General features: G+C 45.0%; 1 protein-coding gene across 1 annotated transcript in view; it reads left to right on the top strand.

Annotated features, from left to right (window-relative positions):
• LOC138825499 (histone lysine acetyltransferase CREBBP-like) overlaps positions 1–16,522 on the top strand; it is a 130,790-nt gene that overhangs the window by 40,999 nt on the left and 73,269 nt on the right. The window contains exon 3 of the mRNA XM_070020143.1: positions 15,047–15,223. Within this exon, the coding sequence (XP_069876244.1) occupies positions 15,047–15,223 (177 nt within the window). The remainder of the gene's footprint in view (positions 1–15,046; positions 15,224–16,522) is intronic.

Raw genomic sequence — 16,522 nt, 5'->3', positions numbered from 1 at the left:
GCCAGTTTGTTTCCTTTCCGATTTCATACTATAGAAAAGTCTTTTCAGAGAGTTCTGCCTGATATTGTAGGTACATATTTTTTAAAATTATTTATTTATTTTGGTGCCAGTCCTGGGCTTGAAAACTAATCCTGTACACTGTCCCTGAGCTCTTTCTCAAGGCTAGCACTCTACCACGTGAGCCACAGCACCATGTCTGGCTTTGGGATAGTTAATTAGAGATAAGAGGTCTCACGGACTTTCTGCTGGAGCTGGCTTTGAACTGTGATCCTCAGATCTCAGCCTCTTGAGGAGCTAGGATTACAGGTGTGAGCCACCACACCTGGCTGTTGTAGATGTTTTTGTTCTCTATTTTGGAAAGAGATCTTAAACCTGCCTTAAGATTTGCAGTTTCCGGGCTGGGAAGGTGGCTCAGTGGTAGAGCGCTTGCCTTGCATGCTCAAGGCCCTGGGTTCGATTCCTCAGCACCACATAAGCAAAAAGAAAAAAGCCGGAAGTGGCACTGTGGCTCAAGTGGTAGAGCGCTAGCCTTGAGCTGAAGAGCTGAGGGACAGCGCCCAGGCCCAGAGTTCAGGCCCCACGACCGGACCCAAAAAAAAAAAAAAAAAGATTTGCAGTTTCCTACACTCCATCAAAGAGTGAATGGTGGTGAGCAGACATCCTGATCAGTCGTGGGGGGAGGTAAGCTAGGGACAGAGAGATAGGACAAACCAGGAGAAGGTTGTTCCCATAGAGGGTCCCAGAGTGGGAGGAGCGGCCTGTTGAGCAGGTGGTCAAGATGCTACCTCCATAGTAGGTTTAGTGGTGGGAGGTGTTAACTACTGGATCAAGTCCTAAGAATTTTGAGAAATTGAAGCAGCTTTCGCCTTGCTCTGAGCAGTGCTCACCTTTTAAACTCGTAATCAGCATTAATAGTCAGCTCACTTCTGTGCCTTCTGGAGTTCATTAAGACTAGGTCTGTCATTTATCCCTTAGCCAGATGGCTGCTCATCTTGTGATGTTATGGACATTTATGTTTTTGGAGTAGAGGAAGATAAACTGCAAGAGTAGTAGTGGAACATTACTGTTGTTTATTTTGTTTTTGTTTTTTTGGTCATGGGGCTTGAACTCTGGGCCTGGGCGCTGTCCCTCAGCTCTTGAGCTCAAGGCTAACGCTCTACCACTTGAGCCCCAACGCCACTTCCGGTTTTCTGATGGTTTATTGGAGATAAGAGTCCCATGGACCTCCCTGCCCGGGCTGGCTTTGAACCGTGATCCTCAGATCTCAGCCTCCTGAGTAGCTAGGATGACACGTGTGAACCACTGACACCCGGCTATTACTGTTGTTTTGTTTGTGCCTTTCCCAACACAGTTCACTTGTGGCCTCTTGAGCCACACCCCTTCTTGACAGTTTTGTTAACAGCACATATCTGATTTCCTTGTGTTCTGTATTTTCTGACGTGTGCTTGGGTGAACTTGGCCTCTGTGGGTTGCCCTCCTCCATCACCTCGTAGTACCTTCCTCCGGGAAGATGTCTGACAGACATCACTTTCTTGGTTATATGTGTATTGCCACAGCCTTTTAAGTTCTACCATTCTGAAGACAGTGCTGAGCCTGAGGCAGGTGGGCGATGTGTTAGCTGCCAGATGATCTCTTAAGGGGAAGGTTTGCTCCTTTATAGGCTCTTTACAGTTACAACAGGGTCTTGCTGTCTGTACTTGGGAACTAAGCATATTCAGGCAAATCTCTGATCTAGTCTCTTGTTTATTATTCTCCAAAGCTCAGGTATCAAATAGATTTTAATGCAGTGGCATCTCTTGCTGCCTGAATTTGAACCAGAGTTCAGATAGTGGGGATAATTGTACCTTCTTTGTACCAAGGGCAACTGTGTGACTGCTGAAGCAGTAAACATAAGCTGTTGGATAGAGCTTCATCCTGCTTTTTGTGTCTTCCCTGCCTTTGCAAAGACTAGTAGTAGATATCTGATAGCAGTGACTGAGCCTTGTTCACTCACACTTTGTTCTGGTCACATATAATACTGTAGAGCCAAGTATGACAATTTAAGTGAATTGGATATAAATGACCAGCGGGTGTCATCCCTGACAGTCATCAGTTTGGTTTGCCTAGTTGAATCTAGTTGTATTCCGTATCTGATGGCAGCTTCGGTTAATATTTTAAGAAAAGCTGTGCAGCCAAACAGTGGGTTGTCATGTATGGGCAGAATGTTTGAATTGAGAATGTCTGTAAAAAAATTTGTTTTCCCTGTGATACAATAACATGTTTTAAAAAAAGAAACCCTCATTACTATTAAGTACTTTGATAATGCTCTATGCATATGTATATATACTTGTTTATATATTTTTTCTACTCAAGGCTGGCGCTCTACTATTTCAGCCACAGCTCCACTTCTGGCTTTAGTTCATTGGAGATAAGAGTTTGGTGGATCTTCTTGCCTGGGGCTGACTCCAAACTGCAATCCTTAGATCTCCGCCTCTGGAGTAGTTAGGATCTGTAATGTGCCACTGATACCTGGCCCATAACTGCTTTTCTTTTTTTCTTTTGGTCAGTTATGGGGCTTGAACTCAGGGGCTGGGTGCCATCCATGAGGTCTGTTGCTGAACGCTAGCATTCTACCACTTTGAGCCACAGTGCCAGCTATGGTTTTCTGGTAGTTTTTTGTAGATAAGAGTCTCACGGGGCTGGGAAGGTGGCTCAGTGGTAGAGCGCTTGCTTTGCATGCATGAGGCTCTGGGTTCGATTCCTCAGCACCACATACACAGAAAAAGCTGGAAGTGTTGCTTTGGCTCAAGTAGAATGCTAACCTTGAGCTGAAGAGCTTAGGGACAGTGCCCAGGCCCAGAGTTCAGGCCCTACAACTGAAGGAAAAAAAAAAAAAAGAGTCTTCTTTCTTTCATTTTTGGTTAATTGGAGATAAGAGTCTCATGGACTTCTTCTGCCCAGGCTGGCTTTGAACCATGATCCTCAGGTCTCAGACTCCAGAGTAGCTAGGATTTATGGTGTGAGCCACTAGTTCCCAGCCCCCCCCCTTTTTTTTTTAAACTTAAAAGAGCGCTTTTCTCTTGTGGTGTCAGTGACATGTTAGAGTAACAGAGCTGCCTCACCAGCCCGCCGTCCCGGACATGCCTTCATCTCCTACTCACCTGCTGCTTGCTAAGGGAACTCTAGGCTTTCTCGGAGTCTCCTGATTGGTACCATCAATCAAAGGACTCGATTAAGAACATTTTTCTCTGGCAACTGTATGTTTAATAGGACTTTTCACACCTCCATTATTTGGTAAGCCATAGAGCTGCATTGCAACATGACAATCATGGTTCAGTGTGATTTGCACTTCAGGGGATGCACTTAGTGTGTTAGGGCACAGGACCAAGTGGACTCATCTTGGGGCTCATCCCTGCATACTGTTATTCTCGTCTTGTAAAACTAACAGCCTGATTGAAGAACTTGTCTGGTTTCCTGCCCCGGTGTAGTGGAGGCACAGCTCCTGAAGGTATTGCTAGCTTTTTCCTTTGCCTCTTTCTTCAAGCGTTCTTTCAGACTCAGTCCCATCTGTTCCTTGCTCTGAATTCTTGTGTCACCTGCACTCCTACTACCTAGTCCTTTGTGACCTCTTCTGCATGCCCTTTCCATCATTTTCGTTGGTGAGTCGGTGATAGCTGTGCTTCTGAAGTGGGGCGGTACGGGCTGAGTCAGGGGCCTGAGAAGTGCTCTTGTCCAGTTGTGCGCCTCAGCAGGGGTGCTGTGCCAGTGACTGCTGGTTGTGGCATTGTAATCAGTAGCCTATTTCCCTTACTCTGCAGTCACCAAGTTGAGGTCCTGGAAGAATTCCAGGAGCAAGTGGGTGATAGCAGACAACTGAATACAGCCATGCCTTTCCATGAAAACTGCTTTCCTTGGCTTTTTTCCAGCAGTGGTAGGTTGCCAACAGAAAATGCTTTTGACTTTGCAAATGATCTGGCCATAGTCTGGGCTAGTTCTGGTTGTTTATACCATTGAAAAGAGTTATTTCTGGTCCTTAAATTTTTAAAACAATTTTTTTTTGGGGTCCAGTCATGGGGTCTGAACTCTGGGCCTGGGCGCTGTTCTTCAGCTCTTCAGCTCAAGGCGAGTGTTCTACCACTTGAGCCACAGCGCCACTTCTGGCTTTTTTCTTATGTGGTGCTGAGGAATCGAACCCAGGACCTCATGCATGCAAAGCAAGCACTCTACCACTGAGCCACCTTCCCAGCCCCTGAATTTGTAGTTTTAACTGTATTCCAGCATGTACAGAGAGATAATGGAAACTCCAGCTTAATAAACATGTCAGCTTAGGTTTACGCCATGTCAGTGAATGGTCACTGTGGTGATGTGGCCCATTTAGGAGCAGGAGGTATATTGGTCTTCACCCACCCCTTGTAGTACTGGGGTTTTAATTTGGAAGGTACTCTGAACACTTGAGCCACAGACCCCAAGTCCTTTTTTGTTTTAGTTATTTTTTGGATAAGGTCTTGTATTTTTGCTCAGGGCCTGCCTTGAACACCTCCTGTCTAGCTGGGAGTATAGGTGTGAACCATCACAACACCCACCTTGTTGACAGTGGGGGTCTTGTTTAACTTTTGTTGTTGTTGTTTGGGTCCGGGGCTGAGCTCAGACAGTAGTTATCTTGATTGTTTTTCTTTTGAGTAGCTGGGATTTCAGGTGTGAACTACTGTGCCCAGGCCTGGTGTGTGTTTTTGTTAGGCCACGATTTTGTGTGTTGCACTGGGGATTGAACCTAGGACCTTGAACATGTTGAACAAGCACTGTACACTTGAACCACACTCCCAGCTGTGTGTGTGTGTGTGTGTGTGTGTGTGTGTGTGTGTGTGTGTGTGTGTGTGTGTGTGTGTGTTATGTGTCTGTCTGTCTGTCTGTCTGTCTGTCTGTCTGTCATGGATCTTGAACTCTGGACGTGGGCCCTGTCCCTGAGCTCTTCATCTCAAGGTAAGCGCTCCACCACTTGAGCCACAGTGCCACTTCCGGCTTTCTGGTGGTTAATTGGAGATAAGAACCTCATGGACTTTCTTGCCTGGGCTGGCTTTGAACTGTGATCCTCAGATCTCAGCCTCTTGAGTAGCTAGGATTATAGGCATGAGCTACTGGCATCGGCCCAGCTTTAGATTTAGATTAAAGTTAGACAATACTAGAGTGTTAACTCAGGGCTTCTTACTTGCATGGCTCTACGACTGAGCCATGCCTCCAACACTTTTCTGAGCTGGTTATTATTATTATTATTTTTGGATCCGGTCGTGGGGCCTGAACTCTGGGCCTGGGCGCTGTCCCTCAGCTCTTCAGCTCAAGGCTAGCTCTCTACCACTTGAGCCACAGTGCCACTTCCGGCTTTTTTCTTTTTGCTTATGTGGTGCTGAGGAATCGAACCCAGGGCCTCAGGCATGCAAGGCAAGCGCTCTGCCACTGAGCCACCTTCCCAGCCCTGAGCTGGTTATTTTTGAGATAAAGCCTTGCTTCCAGCACAGTTTGCCTATTTCTGCTTTCCATAGTAGTTAGGATGACAGGAATGTACCACCACACTCAGCATCTTCCCTTGAGAAGGGGTCTCGTGAACGTTTCTGTCTGCTATTCTGGTCTTGGAACTGCAGTCTTCCTAAGATCAGTCTCTTACATAGCTAGGGTTATAGGAGTATAACTGTTTTAATACTTTTGCCTTGGCTCTCCATGGACTCACTATTCTTCTGGCTCCCATTCCTGAGAAGATGAGATTACAGGCCTGCATCACCATATCGAGTTTTTTGTTTTGTTTAAAAAAGACAGGATGTCACTGTGAAACCTAGGTTGGCCTTAAACCTGTTCTCTTTCCACCTCACATTCCCAGTATTGGACTCTCAGGTGTGAACCACCGCTCCCAAGTGCTTACGATGCACTGTAAATCTGAAATGAACATTCTGAGCTTCTCTTTCATTAGCATATATGAGTTGTACAAAAGGGGCTTCCTTGTGACATTTCCACACAGGTCTGTGTGCATCATCAAGTATCATCCTGACCAACCTTACTCCTCCTGTCACTCTCCACTCTCCTACTTCCCTTTCTTAAAACAATTTCAACAAGTTTTATTCTTCTATTTTTTCCATGTATATAGGCTGTATTTAATGACCATATGTTTGTCTCCGTTTTTACCTCTTAGCCCTCTCCCCTCTAAGACTCTTACATACCTGTCTGAGCTTATTTGTTTTTAAAGATAAAAACAAATTCGGATGAAAACTGGAATGTTTGTGATTATCTGACAGTTTTAAAATTATTGTCTATTCAGAGAATTTTTACAAGTAACAGACCAGACCCTGAGCTGATCTCTGTCAGGGTTCTTTATGTCTTTGAATCGGCCTCATATCCCAGGCAGTGGTTCTGTTGTCCTCTTGCTGCCAGCCTGTGTCTGTTAGCCGCTCCACCTCATTGTTGCCCAAGCATACTTAGGAAGAAAACAGTGTAAAGCCTGAGAATAATTGTAATAATGAAGTAGAGGACACTCATAGCATGGTCTTACGTGCCTGCTCTTCATGATGCTTCGTGTATGTGAGTTTGGCTGGTTCTCATACAGCTCTAAGAGGAGAAGCTATTATTCCCATTTTATAGATGGTAAGATCAAGACAGAGAGGTATAAATTTTTTCAAGATCATACAGCTAGCAAGTAACAGAGCCACCATTATGAGTTAAATATATACCCACACCTGGCCACGAAGTTGTACTGCCTCTCTAGTAGGACTTTTTGTTTTGTTTTGTTTTTCCAAAGTCACGCACTAGGTGGACTGGCTACTTTTGTGCACAGAGCATGTATCTGTCCAGTGGTACTTATTTGAATCAAGTATGCTTGAAGGCTCAACAAGGAGGTAATGAGTCTTGTTCAGGGAACGTTCCCTGTACCTGTTATATAGCGCTTCAAAGACAGGTGTGTGTGGGAGGAGGGTTACTGGGGTTCTGAGCTCAGGGCCTCATCCTGGCTAGGCAAGCGCTCCAACACTTGAACCATGTCCTCCAGCCCTTACTGCTCCAGAATGTTTCAGGTAAGGCTTTGTGTTTTTGGCCTTGTACCAGTCTGTCATCCTTCTATATCTGTTTATAGGCGTGCCTTTTCCTTTTCCTGGAGTTGGATAGTTTTTGTTTTGTTTTACTTTGCTTTGTTTTTTGTTTTTGTTTTTAATAATGGGACTTGGCTTTTTCACTCAGACTGCTACTCCTAACACTTGAGCCAAACTTCCAGTTCTGCTTTTGCTGTTTAATTACAGATAAGAATCTCCAAGATGTGTCTGTCTTGGCTGGCTTCACACTGCACTCCTCCAAGTCTCAGCCTCTTGAGTAGCTAGGATTATATGCTAGGGCCACTAGAACCCAGCTTAGAATGAGTTCCTAGCTGATCTGTTACTTGCCTGAGGATTCTGGGTGATTGTTTCCTCCTCCATGAAATGATAAGCTTTAACTAATACTCTGGACTTGCACGTGTGCCAAGCCTAAGTACCAAGATGATTGTTGAAGATTTTCTTTTCTGTATGTTTTCTGACCCTGTTTCTTCTGAACACTCAGATGTATATGTGGTTTTTTTTTTTTTTTTGGTCAGTCCTGGGGCTTGAACTCTGGGCCTGGGCGCTGTCCTTCAGCCCTTCAGCTCAAGGCTAGTGCTCTACCACTTGAGCCACAGCGCCACTTCCAGTTTTCTGGTGGTTTATTGGAGATAGGAGTCTCACGGTCTCTCCTGCCCGGGCTGGCTTTGAACTGCGATCCTCAGATCTCAGCCTCCTGAGTAGCTAGGATTACAGGTGTGAGCCACCAGCGCCCGGCTTCTGTATATGTGGTTTTTTTTTTTTTTTTTTTTGGGTCCGGTCGTGGGGCCTGAACTCTGGGCCTGGGCGCTGTCCCTCAGCTCTTCAGCTCAAGGCTAGCGCTCTACCACTATGAGCCACAGCGCCACTTCCGGCTTTTTTCTTTTTGCTTATGTGGTGCTGAGGAATCGAACCCAGGGCCTCGAGCATGCAAGGCAAGCGCTCTACCACTGAGCCACCTTCCCAGCCCTGTATATGTGGTTTTAAGAGTTACGTCAGAGTGTGAAAAAAACGGAAGAAGTCAGCTTTTGAAAAAATTATGCTCTTAGTGGGCTCATCAAAACCACATCACACTCAGTGTTTGCTGCTATTGGAAGCATTTTCTAAGACCCTCCTACTCCTAGGTGGCAGCATATACATCTACTTGTCTTCCTCTTCCTCCTGCTGGTCTCGTGGTATGTTCCATTGAGTGTTGGCTGGGTCCAATCCTTCCCATAAATACTCATTTTAAGTAGTCATCTGGAAATGAAAATCAGAGGAATCCATTTGTGTTGTAGTTTTCACTTGTTATTGGAATCTCTGAAAGCAGACTGTACAAGGTCTTTTTGTTGTTGTTGTGAGGTTGAGTGGGTTCAGAGACAAGCGTATTCTTCCCCAACAGCATTTCCTTCCCCAGTGGAAGGTGTTCTTTATCTTTACAAGTCTTAGGTCCCCCTTTGGACTTTCTTTGACAATCAGATAATGCGTTTTCCCCTCAAAAATGTCTATCATACAGCATTTTCCACAGGTGTCAGCGTCAACCTCTCCTGTCCCTACTAACTACCCAGGCAATCCTGCTCAGCGTTTTGCCCCATTGGCATCCTGTCTGCCCCTGTGGGGCCTCACTTCTTAGCCTGCATCTTACTGACATGCAAGAATATGTGGCTCATTGCTAGTGAATGAGAGTCATCATGGCGGTCCATTTGAACCAGAATTTTTCAAAGCCTAGTTGAGAGGCTTTAGGTTAGGACATGGTTGAGGCCTTGCACTAAAGCCAAAGGCTCAGAGTCAAGCTGCACTTCTATCTATGCTATAATCAAAAGTGAAACTGTCTCTAAAGCCAGGTGCCAGTGGCTCTCGCCTGTGATCTTAGGTAATCAGGAAGCTGAAATCTGAGGTTCAAAGCCAGCATGGGCAGGAAAGTCCATGAGACTCTTATTTCCAGTCAGCCACCAAAAAGCCAGAAGTGGAGCTGTGGCACAAGCGGTAGAGCACTAAGCCTTAAGCACAAAAGCTCAGGTACAATACATAGGCCTTGTTCAAGCCCTAGGTCTAGCACCAAAAAAGTAAAGAAAGAAAAGGAAAAAAATCAACTCTAAGATAATATAATCTTGTTCTGCTCAGCCTTTCTGCATGGACATTTGGACTGCCTGTATATTCTGCATAGTAACTTAGATACTTGGAAGTTTTTTCTTTTTTCTTTTTTTTTTTTTTGGGGGGGGGTCCAGTCATGGGGCCTGAACTCTGGGCCTGGGCGCTGTCCCTCAGCTCTTCAGCTCAAGGCTAGGGCTCTACCACTTGAGCCACAGCGCCACTTCCCGCTTTTTTCTTTTTGCTTATGTGGTGCTGAGGAATTGAACCCAGGGCCTCATGCATGTAAGGCAAGCGCTCTACCACTGAGCCACCTTCCCAGCCCCAGATACTTGGAAGTTTAACAGATAGAAAGGTGCTGTTTCCCCTGGTGCCCTGCAGGCCACTGGCCCTCTGTAGCATTTTCTCTTGGCCTCGGTGACTTGTCACTACATTCTTTGATGGTCTTTTACCTCAGGGCTAGTATATGGGTGACTCTTGTTTCTAAGGTCTGTGTAGGGTGGTGATTTCTTGGAGTACTCATTTATTTAGTTCCTTCTTAATACTAAACTCCTGCTCTGTGCTGAGGATACAGAGTAGACGAATTTTTTTTTTTTTTTTTTTTTGGCTTATGTGGTGCTGAGGAATAGAACCCAGGGCCTCAGGCATGCAAGGCAAGCGCTCTACCACTGAACCACCTTCCCAGCCCCCAGAGTAGATGAATGTTGACAAAAGGCAAGATCTTTTTCCTGGTTTTGTTTCCAGCATAGATTCTGGATATGTCATAGAAATATGCTCTGGCAGACAGTGCTGTGGGTTGTGGAGTGCCTTGTACTTTTCATTATCGGTAACGGTGGCTGTCAAAATAGAAGCACCATACTCTTCCGCTCTTTTGGTGGCTGTCGTCCATGTGCCAGACAGCTCAGGGCCCGAGTGGCTTTAACTGACGGCTGAGCAAACCACCAGAGTTTGTGGCAGGTACTTCCTATCAGGGGTGCTGGTATGGACCTCCCTCAGCCTACAAGGTTAATACTTAGGCCTTCCTAAGAGCGATACTGAACCTCTGTCCCTGAGGGTGGCTAGACTCAAGTCTAGAGCTTGAATTTCTCTCCTTATGTAGTGTGTCCTTATCTACTGTGTTCCTTCTTTAATCATAGGAACTTTCTTCATTCTCCCAATGAAGAGAGACACAGCAGACACAGAAAGGGAGAGGACAAAAGAGGGAGGAAGGTTCTTTTTTTTTTTTTTAACTTAATTTTATTTTATTTGTGAACATACTGTACAGAGGAGTTACAATTACATGGGCAGGATAATGCGTACATTTGGGAGGAAGGTTCTTGAAAGACTGATTGACAAACTTGATTACAATGCTTTTTCATAGGAAAACCTAGTAGAACTTTAAGGCATTATTTAATGCATTTAATTTGGGGAGAGTTCTCCCCCTCCCCCGCCCATCTTGTCAGTCATGGTACTTGAACTCTGCACCTAGGCACTGTCTCTCAGCTCTTCTGTTCAAGACTAGCACTCTACCACTTAAGCCACAATGCACTTCTGATTTTCTGGTGGTTAATTGGAGATAAGAGGCTCATGGACTTTCCTGCCCGGGCTGGCTTTGAACCGAGATCTTCAGATCTCAGCCTCCTTAATAACTAGGCTTAATGGCGTGAGCCACTGGGGCTGGCTTTGAACTGTGATCCTCAGTTCTCAGCCTCCAAAGTAGCTAGGATTACAGGTGTGAGCCACCAGTGCTCGCTGAGTCTCCTTTTTTTCAGTCGTGGGGCCTGAACTCTGGGTCTGGGGGCTGTCCCTCAGCTCTTCAGCTCAAGGCTAGCATTCTAACACTTGAGCCACAGCACCACTTCCGGCTTTTTTTTTTTTCTGCTTATGTGGTGCTGAGAAATAGAACCCAGGGCCTCATGCATGCAAGGCAAACACTCTACCACTGAGCCACTTTCCCAGCCCATGTGTCTCCTTTTTTGATTCTCCTTTATACTGTGTGTTGCATAGTACTGGGGCTTGTATGCAGAGATTTCTACTCTTGCTGGGTTTTGTTGCTCATGGTTGGCGCCCTGCCAATATAGCCATGTCTCCATTCTGCCATTTTGCTGGTTCATTGGAGATGGAGTCTCAACCTTTTCTGCTTGCCTGGCTTTGAATGTGATCCCCCAGATCTCAGCCTCCTGAGTAGCTGGGATTACAGGTGAGAGCCACCAGCACCTAGCTCTTTTTTGGTTTTTGATGTAGTAACTTCTATTTTCTGAGATTGAACTTGACTTAAATGCTTAAAAGAGTAGCTAATAAGGACAGAATAAGAGCACATTTTAACATATGGACTGTTAGTGAATGAGGTAGATTATCAGCAATTCCATAGATTTTAATTTGCTCCTAAATAAATTTGATCATCACTAAACAGTTCCTATTTCATATCTGTTCTGCTTTTAGAATTTTACTGAGAAGATTACTTGGAGGTTCATTTTCTAGCATCCTTCAAAAATCCTGATATCCACATTTACTAGATTACTATCAAGAAACGTGGGAAATTGAAAGAACTAAGTAGGTTTGTTGGGGTTTTTTTGTTTTTTGTTTTTTGTTTTTGCCAGTTCTGGGGCTTGAACTCAGGGCCTAGTTACTGTCCCTGAGCTGCTTTTGCTCAAGGTTAGCATTCTACCACTTGATCCACAACACCACTTCTGTCTTTTTCTGTGTATGTGGTGCTGAAGAATCAAACCCAGGTCTTCATGCATGCTAGGCAAATCACTCTACCACTGAGCCACCTTCCCAGCCCCCAAAGTAGGTTTTTATGCATTATAGAAATCTTGATTTCACTGTTTCATTTTGAGCATGGTGCTATAAAATATGTGTATTCACATAGACTTACAGACTGCAGGTGCTGAATTTGATCCATGGAGAATAAAGAATTAGCGCTCAGAAATGTAAACTAATAGTGGAGAACTAGGGCTCACACCTGTAATCCTAGCTACTCAGGATGCTGAGATCTGAGGACTGTGGTTCAAAGCCAACCCAGGCAGTAAAGTCCGTGAAACTCTTATGTCTAATTAAGCAGGAAGTACCACTGTGGCTTAAGTGGTAGAGCACTAGCTTTGAGCAAACAGATCTCAGGGACATCACCCAAGCTGAGTCCTAGTACTGGGACCTGGGGGGTGGGGGTGGGGAGAAAGGTAAATTATGGAAACAAATAGCTTAACATAAAAACTATAGCTGAGGGCTAGAGTGTGGCCCGTGAGTTCTACCCAGTCTCCCAGAGACAGTTTGGCCTCCCTGGATATGGGTGATGGTGGTCCTTTGATGGCCTGTGTGGGCCTCTTTGGCCTCATTTTAACTAGCCACATCCCCAGCTTCCCATTTTGCTTTAGTTACTTTTGAGATTGTGTTTCATGTTTATGCTACAGTCCTCCTATGTATATTTCTAAGCATCTGGGGTGACAGATATATGCTCCCATACTCAGCTGGTATTTTTTTTTTTTTTTTTTTTGGGTCCGGTCGTGGGTCCTGAACTCTGGGCCTGGGCACTGTCCCTCAGCTCTTCAGCTCAAGGCTAGCGCTCTACCACTTGAGCCACAGCGCCACTTCCGGCTTTTTTCTTTTTGCTTATGTGGTGCTGAGGAATCGAACCCAGGGCCTCGAGCATGCAAGGCAAGCGCTCTACCACTGAGCCACCTTCCCAGCCCTCAGCTGGTATTTGAGATGGGGTCTTGGGACCTTTTTGCCTGGCCTAGACTCAAACAATGATCCTGATCTCTGTCTTCTGAGTAGGTGGGATAATAGGTTTGAGCCACAGGTACCTGGCTCTTTTTTGGAGGGGAGGGGGTGGTCATTCTGGGGCTTGAAGTCAGGGCCTGGGCACTGTCCCTGAGCTTCTTGTGCTTAAGGCTAGCACTCTACCACTTGAGCCGCAGCACCACTTATGGTTTTTTCTGTGTATGTGGTACTGAGGAATCAAACTCAGGATTTCATGCATGCTAGGCAAGCACTCTACCACTAAGCCATATTCCCAGCCCTGGATCCTGTACTTTTTAAGCAGGTACTCTACCATTTGAGCTATATCCTAACCCCTTTTGAGTTGTTGGTTTTTAAATTACAATTCAAGGAACTAAGTTGGGAATCAGAAATGCAATCATATTTACTCAGTTACCTTTTGCCTTGATTAAAAATCTCCTAACCACAAAAATTGAATCTCATTCATGGGTTTAATGAAGGCTTGTGGTCAGTTTAAGCTCATGCAGAGCACATAGGGTAATAGTGATGGCTAGAATGGGCTTACTTTTAGAAAAGTGGAAGGCCTTATCTGTGAAGATGCCACGTGTATGAGAATGCAGCGGGGAAGACCTTTCTGATCATGCTACTTTAGTTTTGTTTTTATACTGGCATTTCAGCAGAAATGGAGTTTAGTTCATTACACATTGATTTCTTTACAGCCTAGACTTTTAGAGCTGACAGAATCATTTGATCTATCTCACTGAATACATTCACCTTTCAGAAGAGATGATTGAGTCTATGGCAAGGATGTAAGTTACTCAGAGTAGGCACCCTGGTGTGGCAGTTGCTAACGGAGGTCCTGCTTACTTATGTAGAACTTGGTGTGTGCATGCACATACATGCAGTGCTGGAAATTGAACCCAGGGCCTTATGCAAGCTAGGTAAACATTCTCACACTGAGCTGTATTCTTGGTCCATGGTGATACCTGGAATGGAAACTCAGCTCTGGAGGTTTTCCCTAGCCAGAGTTCTTCTTCCAGATAAACATCAAATTGAACAAGATCCCAGAAATGTAAAGGCAACCAGTTGAGTATTTCAACTTTGGGGGGAAAAATACAGGTAGGCACTCAGACCTTTAGTTTCTCTTTTTTCCTCCCCAAAGGAGACAGATAAACATCAGGACATCGTATTAGGGATTCTCACACATGTACTTGAGGTTGTAACTGAGAGGATCTAAGGAAACTGGGAGGGCTCTGTGGCTGCCCTTGTGGAGGTAGAGCCTAGGGTTTCGCTTTCCGAAATTTCTCTTTACCGTATATTTTATTTCACTTTAATTTGGGGGAGGGGGGATGTGTCTGTGTGTGTGTGTGTCCTGGGCCTTGAACTCAGGGCCTAGGCACTCACTCTGAGCTTTTCTGCGTAAGTTAGTGCTCTATCACTTGAGCCACATCTCCAATTCTGGCTCTTTGGTGGCTAATTGGAGATAAGAGTCTCATAGACTTTCCTGCCTGGGCTGGCTTTGAACTGTGATCTCAAATCTCAGCCTCCTGTATAGCTAAGATTACAGGCATGAACCACTATCCCAGTCCTCCACTTTAATAAAGACAAGCTTTATTAAAGGGAATTTCTAATATTCTAATAGTGTAATATTAATATGGTATGTGTAATATTAAAGGTTGTACATTCACTGAATACTTAACTGTTGTGTGGTTGGTAATTACCAGCATGCTAACAGTCCCCCTTCATTTCACCTCTCACCACAACTACCTGCCTTGCTAAGCTATTCAAAGCAAATCCCAGAGAGAAAAGTTATTCAATGCCAGTATTCTTACTGTATGTTTGGAACTAATGGAAACTTGTTCAGATCTGATGGAGAACTTGAAAGAAACAAAGCATTTCTGCAGTTATTGAGGATTAAGTTGAAGGAGTTCCCCGTGGTCAGTGTTTCTGGAAGGACCTTTTTGGGTATGAGGGCCTGGGGCAGGGAACGTGGCTGCGGCTTCTGGGATGGCGTCTAGCATGTAGAACAGTTACTAGCCTGCTGCCCACCTTGCCTTCTCACAGTTCTGACTGTGAACTGCTTGTAAGCTTTATCACTGAAGATGGGTCCACAAAACATCATTGTTTTATGTCAGTGGATCATGTGAGCATTTCTGAGGCCCTTTTATGTAATAAGATGGTGTCATGTCAGCTAATCTTTGCTGTTTTTCTTTCAGATGGGAATGACTGGTAACACAAGTCCATTTGGACAACCCTTTAGTCAAACTGGAGGGCAGCAAATGGGAGCCACTGGAGTGAACCCTCAGTTACCCAGCAAACAAAGCCTGGTTAATAGTTTGCCTGCCTTCCCTACAGATATCAAGAATACTTCAGTCACCAATGTGCCAAATATGGTAAGTTATCCTTGGCTCTCAGTGCTGAAGCTCCTGGTGGGGGCTTTGACACACCGCTTTAATTGTGCTTTCAGTGACATTCTTTTTTTTTTTTTTTTTTTTTTTTTGGCGGTCATGGGGCCTGAACTCTGGGCCTGGGCGCTGTCCCTCAGCTCTTCAGCTCAAGGCGAGCGCTCTACCACTTGAGCTACAGCGCCACTTCCGGTTTTCTGGTGGTTTATTGGAGATAGGAGTCTCACGGTCTCTCTTGCCCGGGCTGGCTTTGAACCGCGATCCTCAGATCTCAGCCTCCTGAGTAGCTAGGATTACAGGCGTGAGCCACCAGCGCCCGGCTTCAGTGACATTCTTGACTGAAAGTATGTCATTGGGTGATAGGAAGATAATCCATATTTCTTACCAGCACCTCTCTAAATAAGCTTTACAACAGAAGGCTAACTTAACTCTCCTTGAAGGAGAGAATGGATGAGTTGTTTCATCTTTCCACACCTTTAAAACCAGTGGTGCTGACTTTTCTTATCCTTACTGTTAGTGTGTTGAAGCTGTCAACGTTACAGTCAAAAGAAAGACCTTTGTCTTGCAAGGACTGTGTTGAGCTGATGAGACGAGTGTCATCAGAGTTGAGAGATGATTATGCCTTCATTCTCTCACTAAGAGTTCTGACCTGTGAAACAAGAAGTCTGTGGACCCATCTGAGATGTTAATGTGACAAAGGATCTTTTATGCCACGAAGTAGAACTCTGTTAATTTAGAATATTGAGGGTTATTGCCTTTTCTGTCCATCCTCACTACAACCCCATCTACTGAATGTATGATGTGCATGTGGTGATTGGTCAGTCTCTAAAAATCTACTCCTTTTCCCTGTGCTGTTGCTAGCAGCTAGACTTTGTTTGCCATGCACATACTTCTGCAGTAGTAATTTAAGAAGTCGGTCATGGGACTTGAACTCTAGGCCTGGATGCTGTCCCTCAGCTCTTCAGCTTAAGGCTTATCCTCTACCACTTGAACCACAGCACCACTTCCATTTTTTCTGGTGGTTCGTTGGAGATAAAGAGTCTCACTGACTTTCCTGCCATGACTGACTTTGAACTGTGATCCTCAGAGCTCAGCCTCCTGAGTGGTTAGGATTACAGGTGTGAACCACCAGCACCCAGCAGGATTTTTTTTGTCTTGTTTTCCTTTTGTTGTTTTAAAACTTTTCATTTTGAAGTGTTCAGAGGATTCTTCTGTGTTCTTCATTCTGCTTCCTCTGTCTACATCTTCTCTGGCCTTTGCACTTACTACATCAAAACTAAGAGATGC

The sequence above is a fragment of the Dipodomys merriami genome, unplaced genomic scaffold, assembly GCF_024711535.1.
Source record: "Dipodomys merriami isolate MVZ:Mamm:240054 unplaced genomic scaffold, mDipMer1.0.p SCAF_137, whole genome shotgun sequence".
Taxonomy (NCBI): domain Eukaryota; kingdom Metazoa; phylum Chordata; class Mammalia; order Rodentia; family Heteromyidae; genus Dipodomys; species Dipodomys merriami.
The sequence above is the reverse complement of the archived record's forward strand: the minus strand, read 5'-3'. Positions and strand labels throughout refer to the sequence as shown.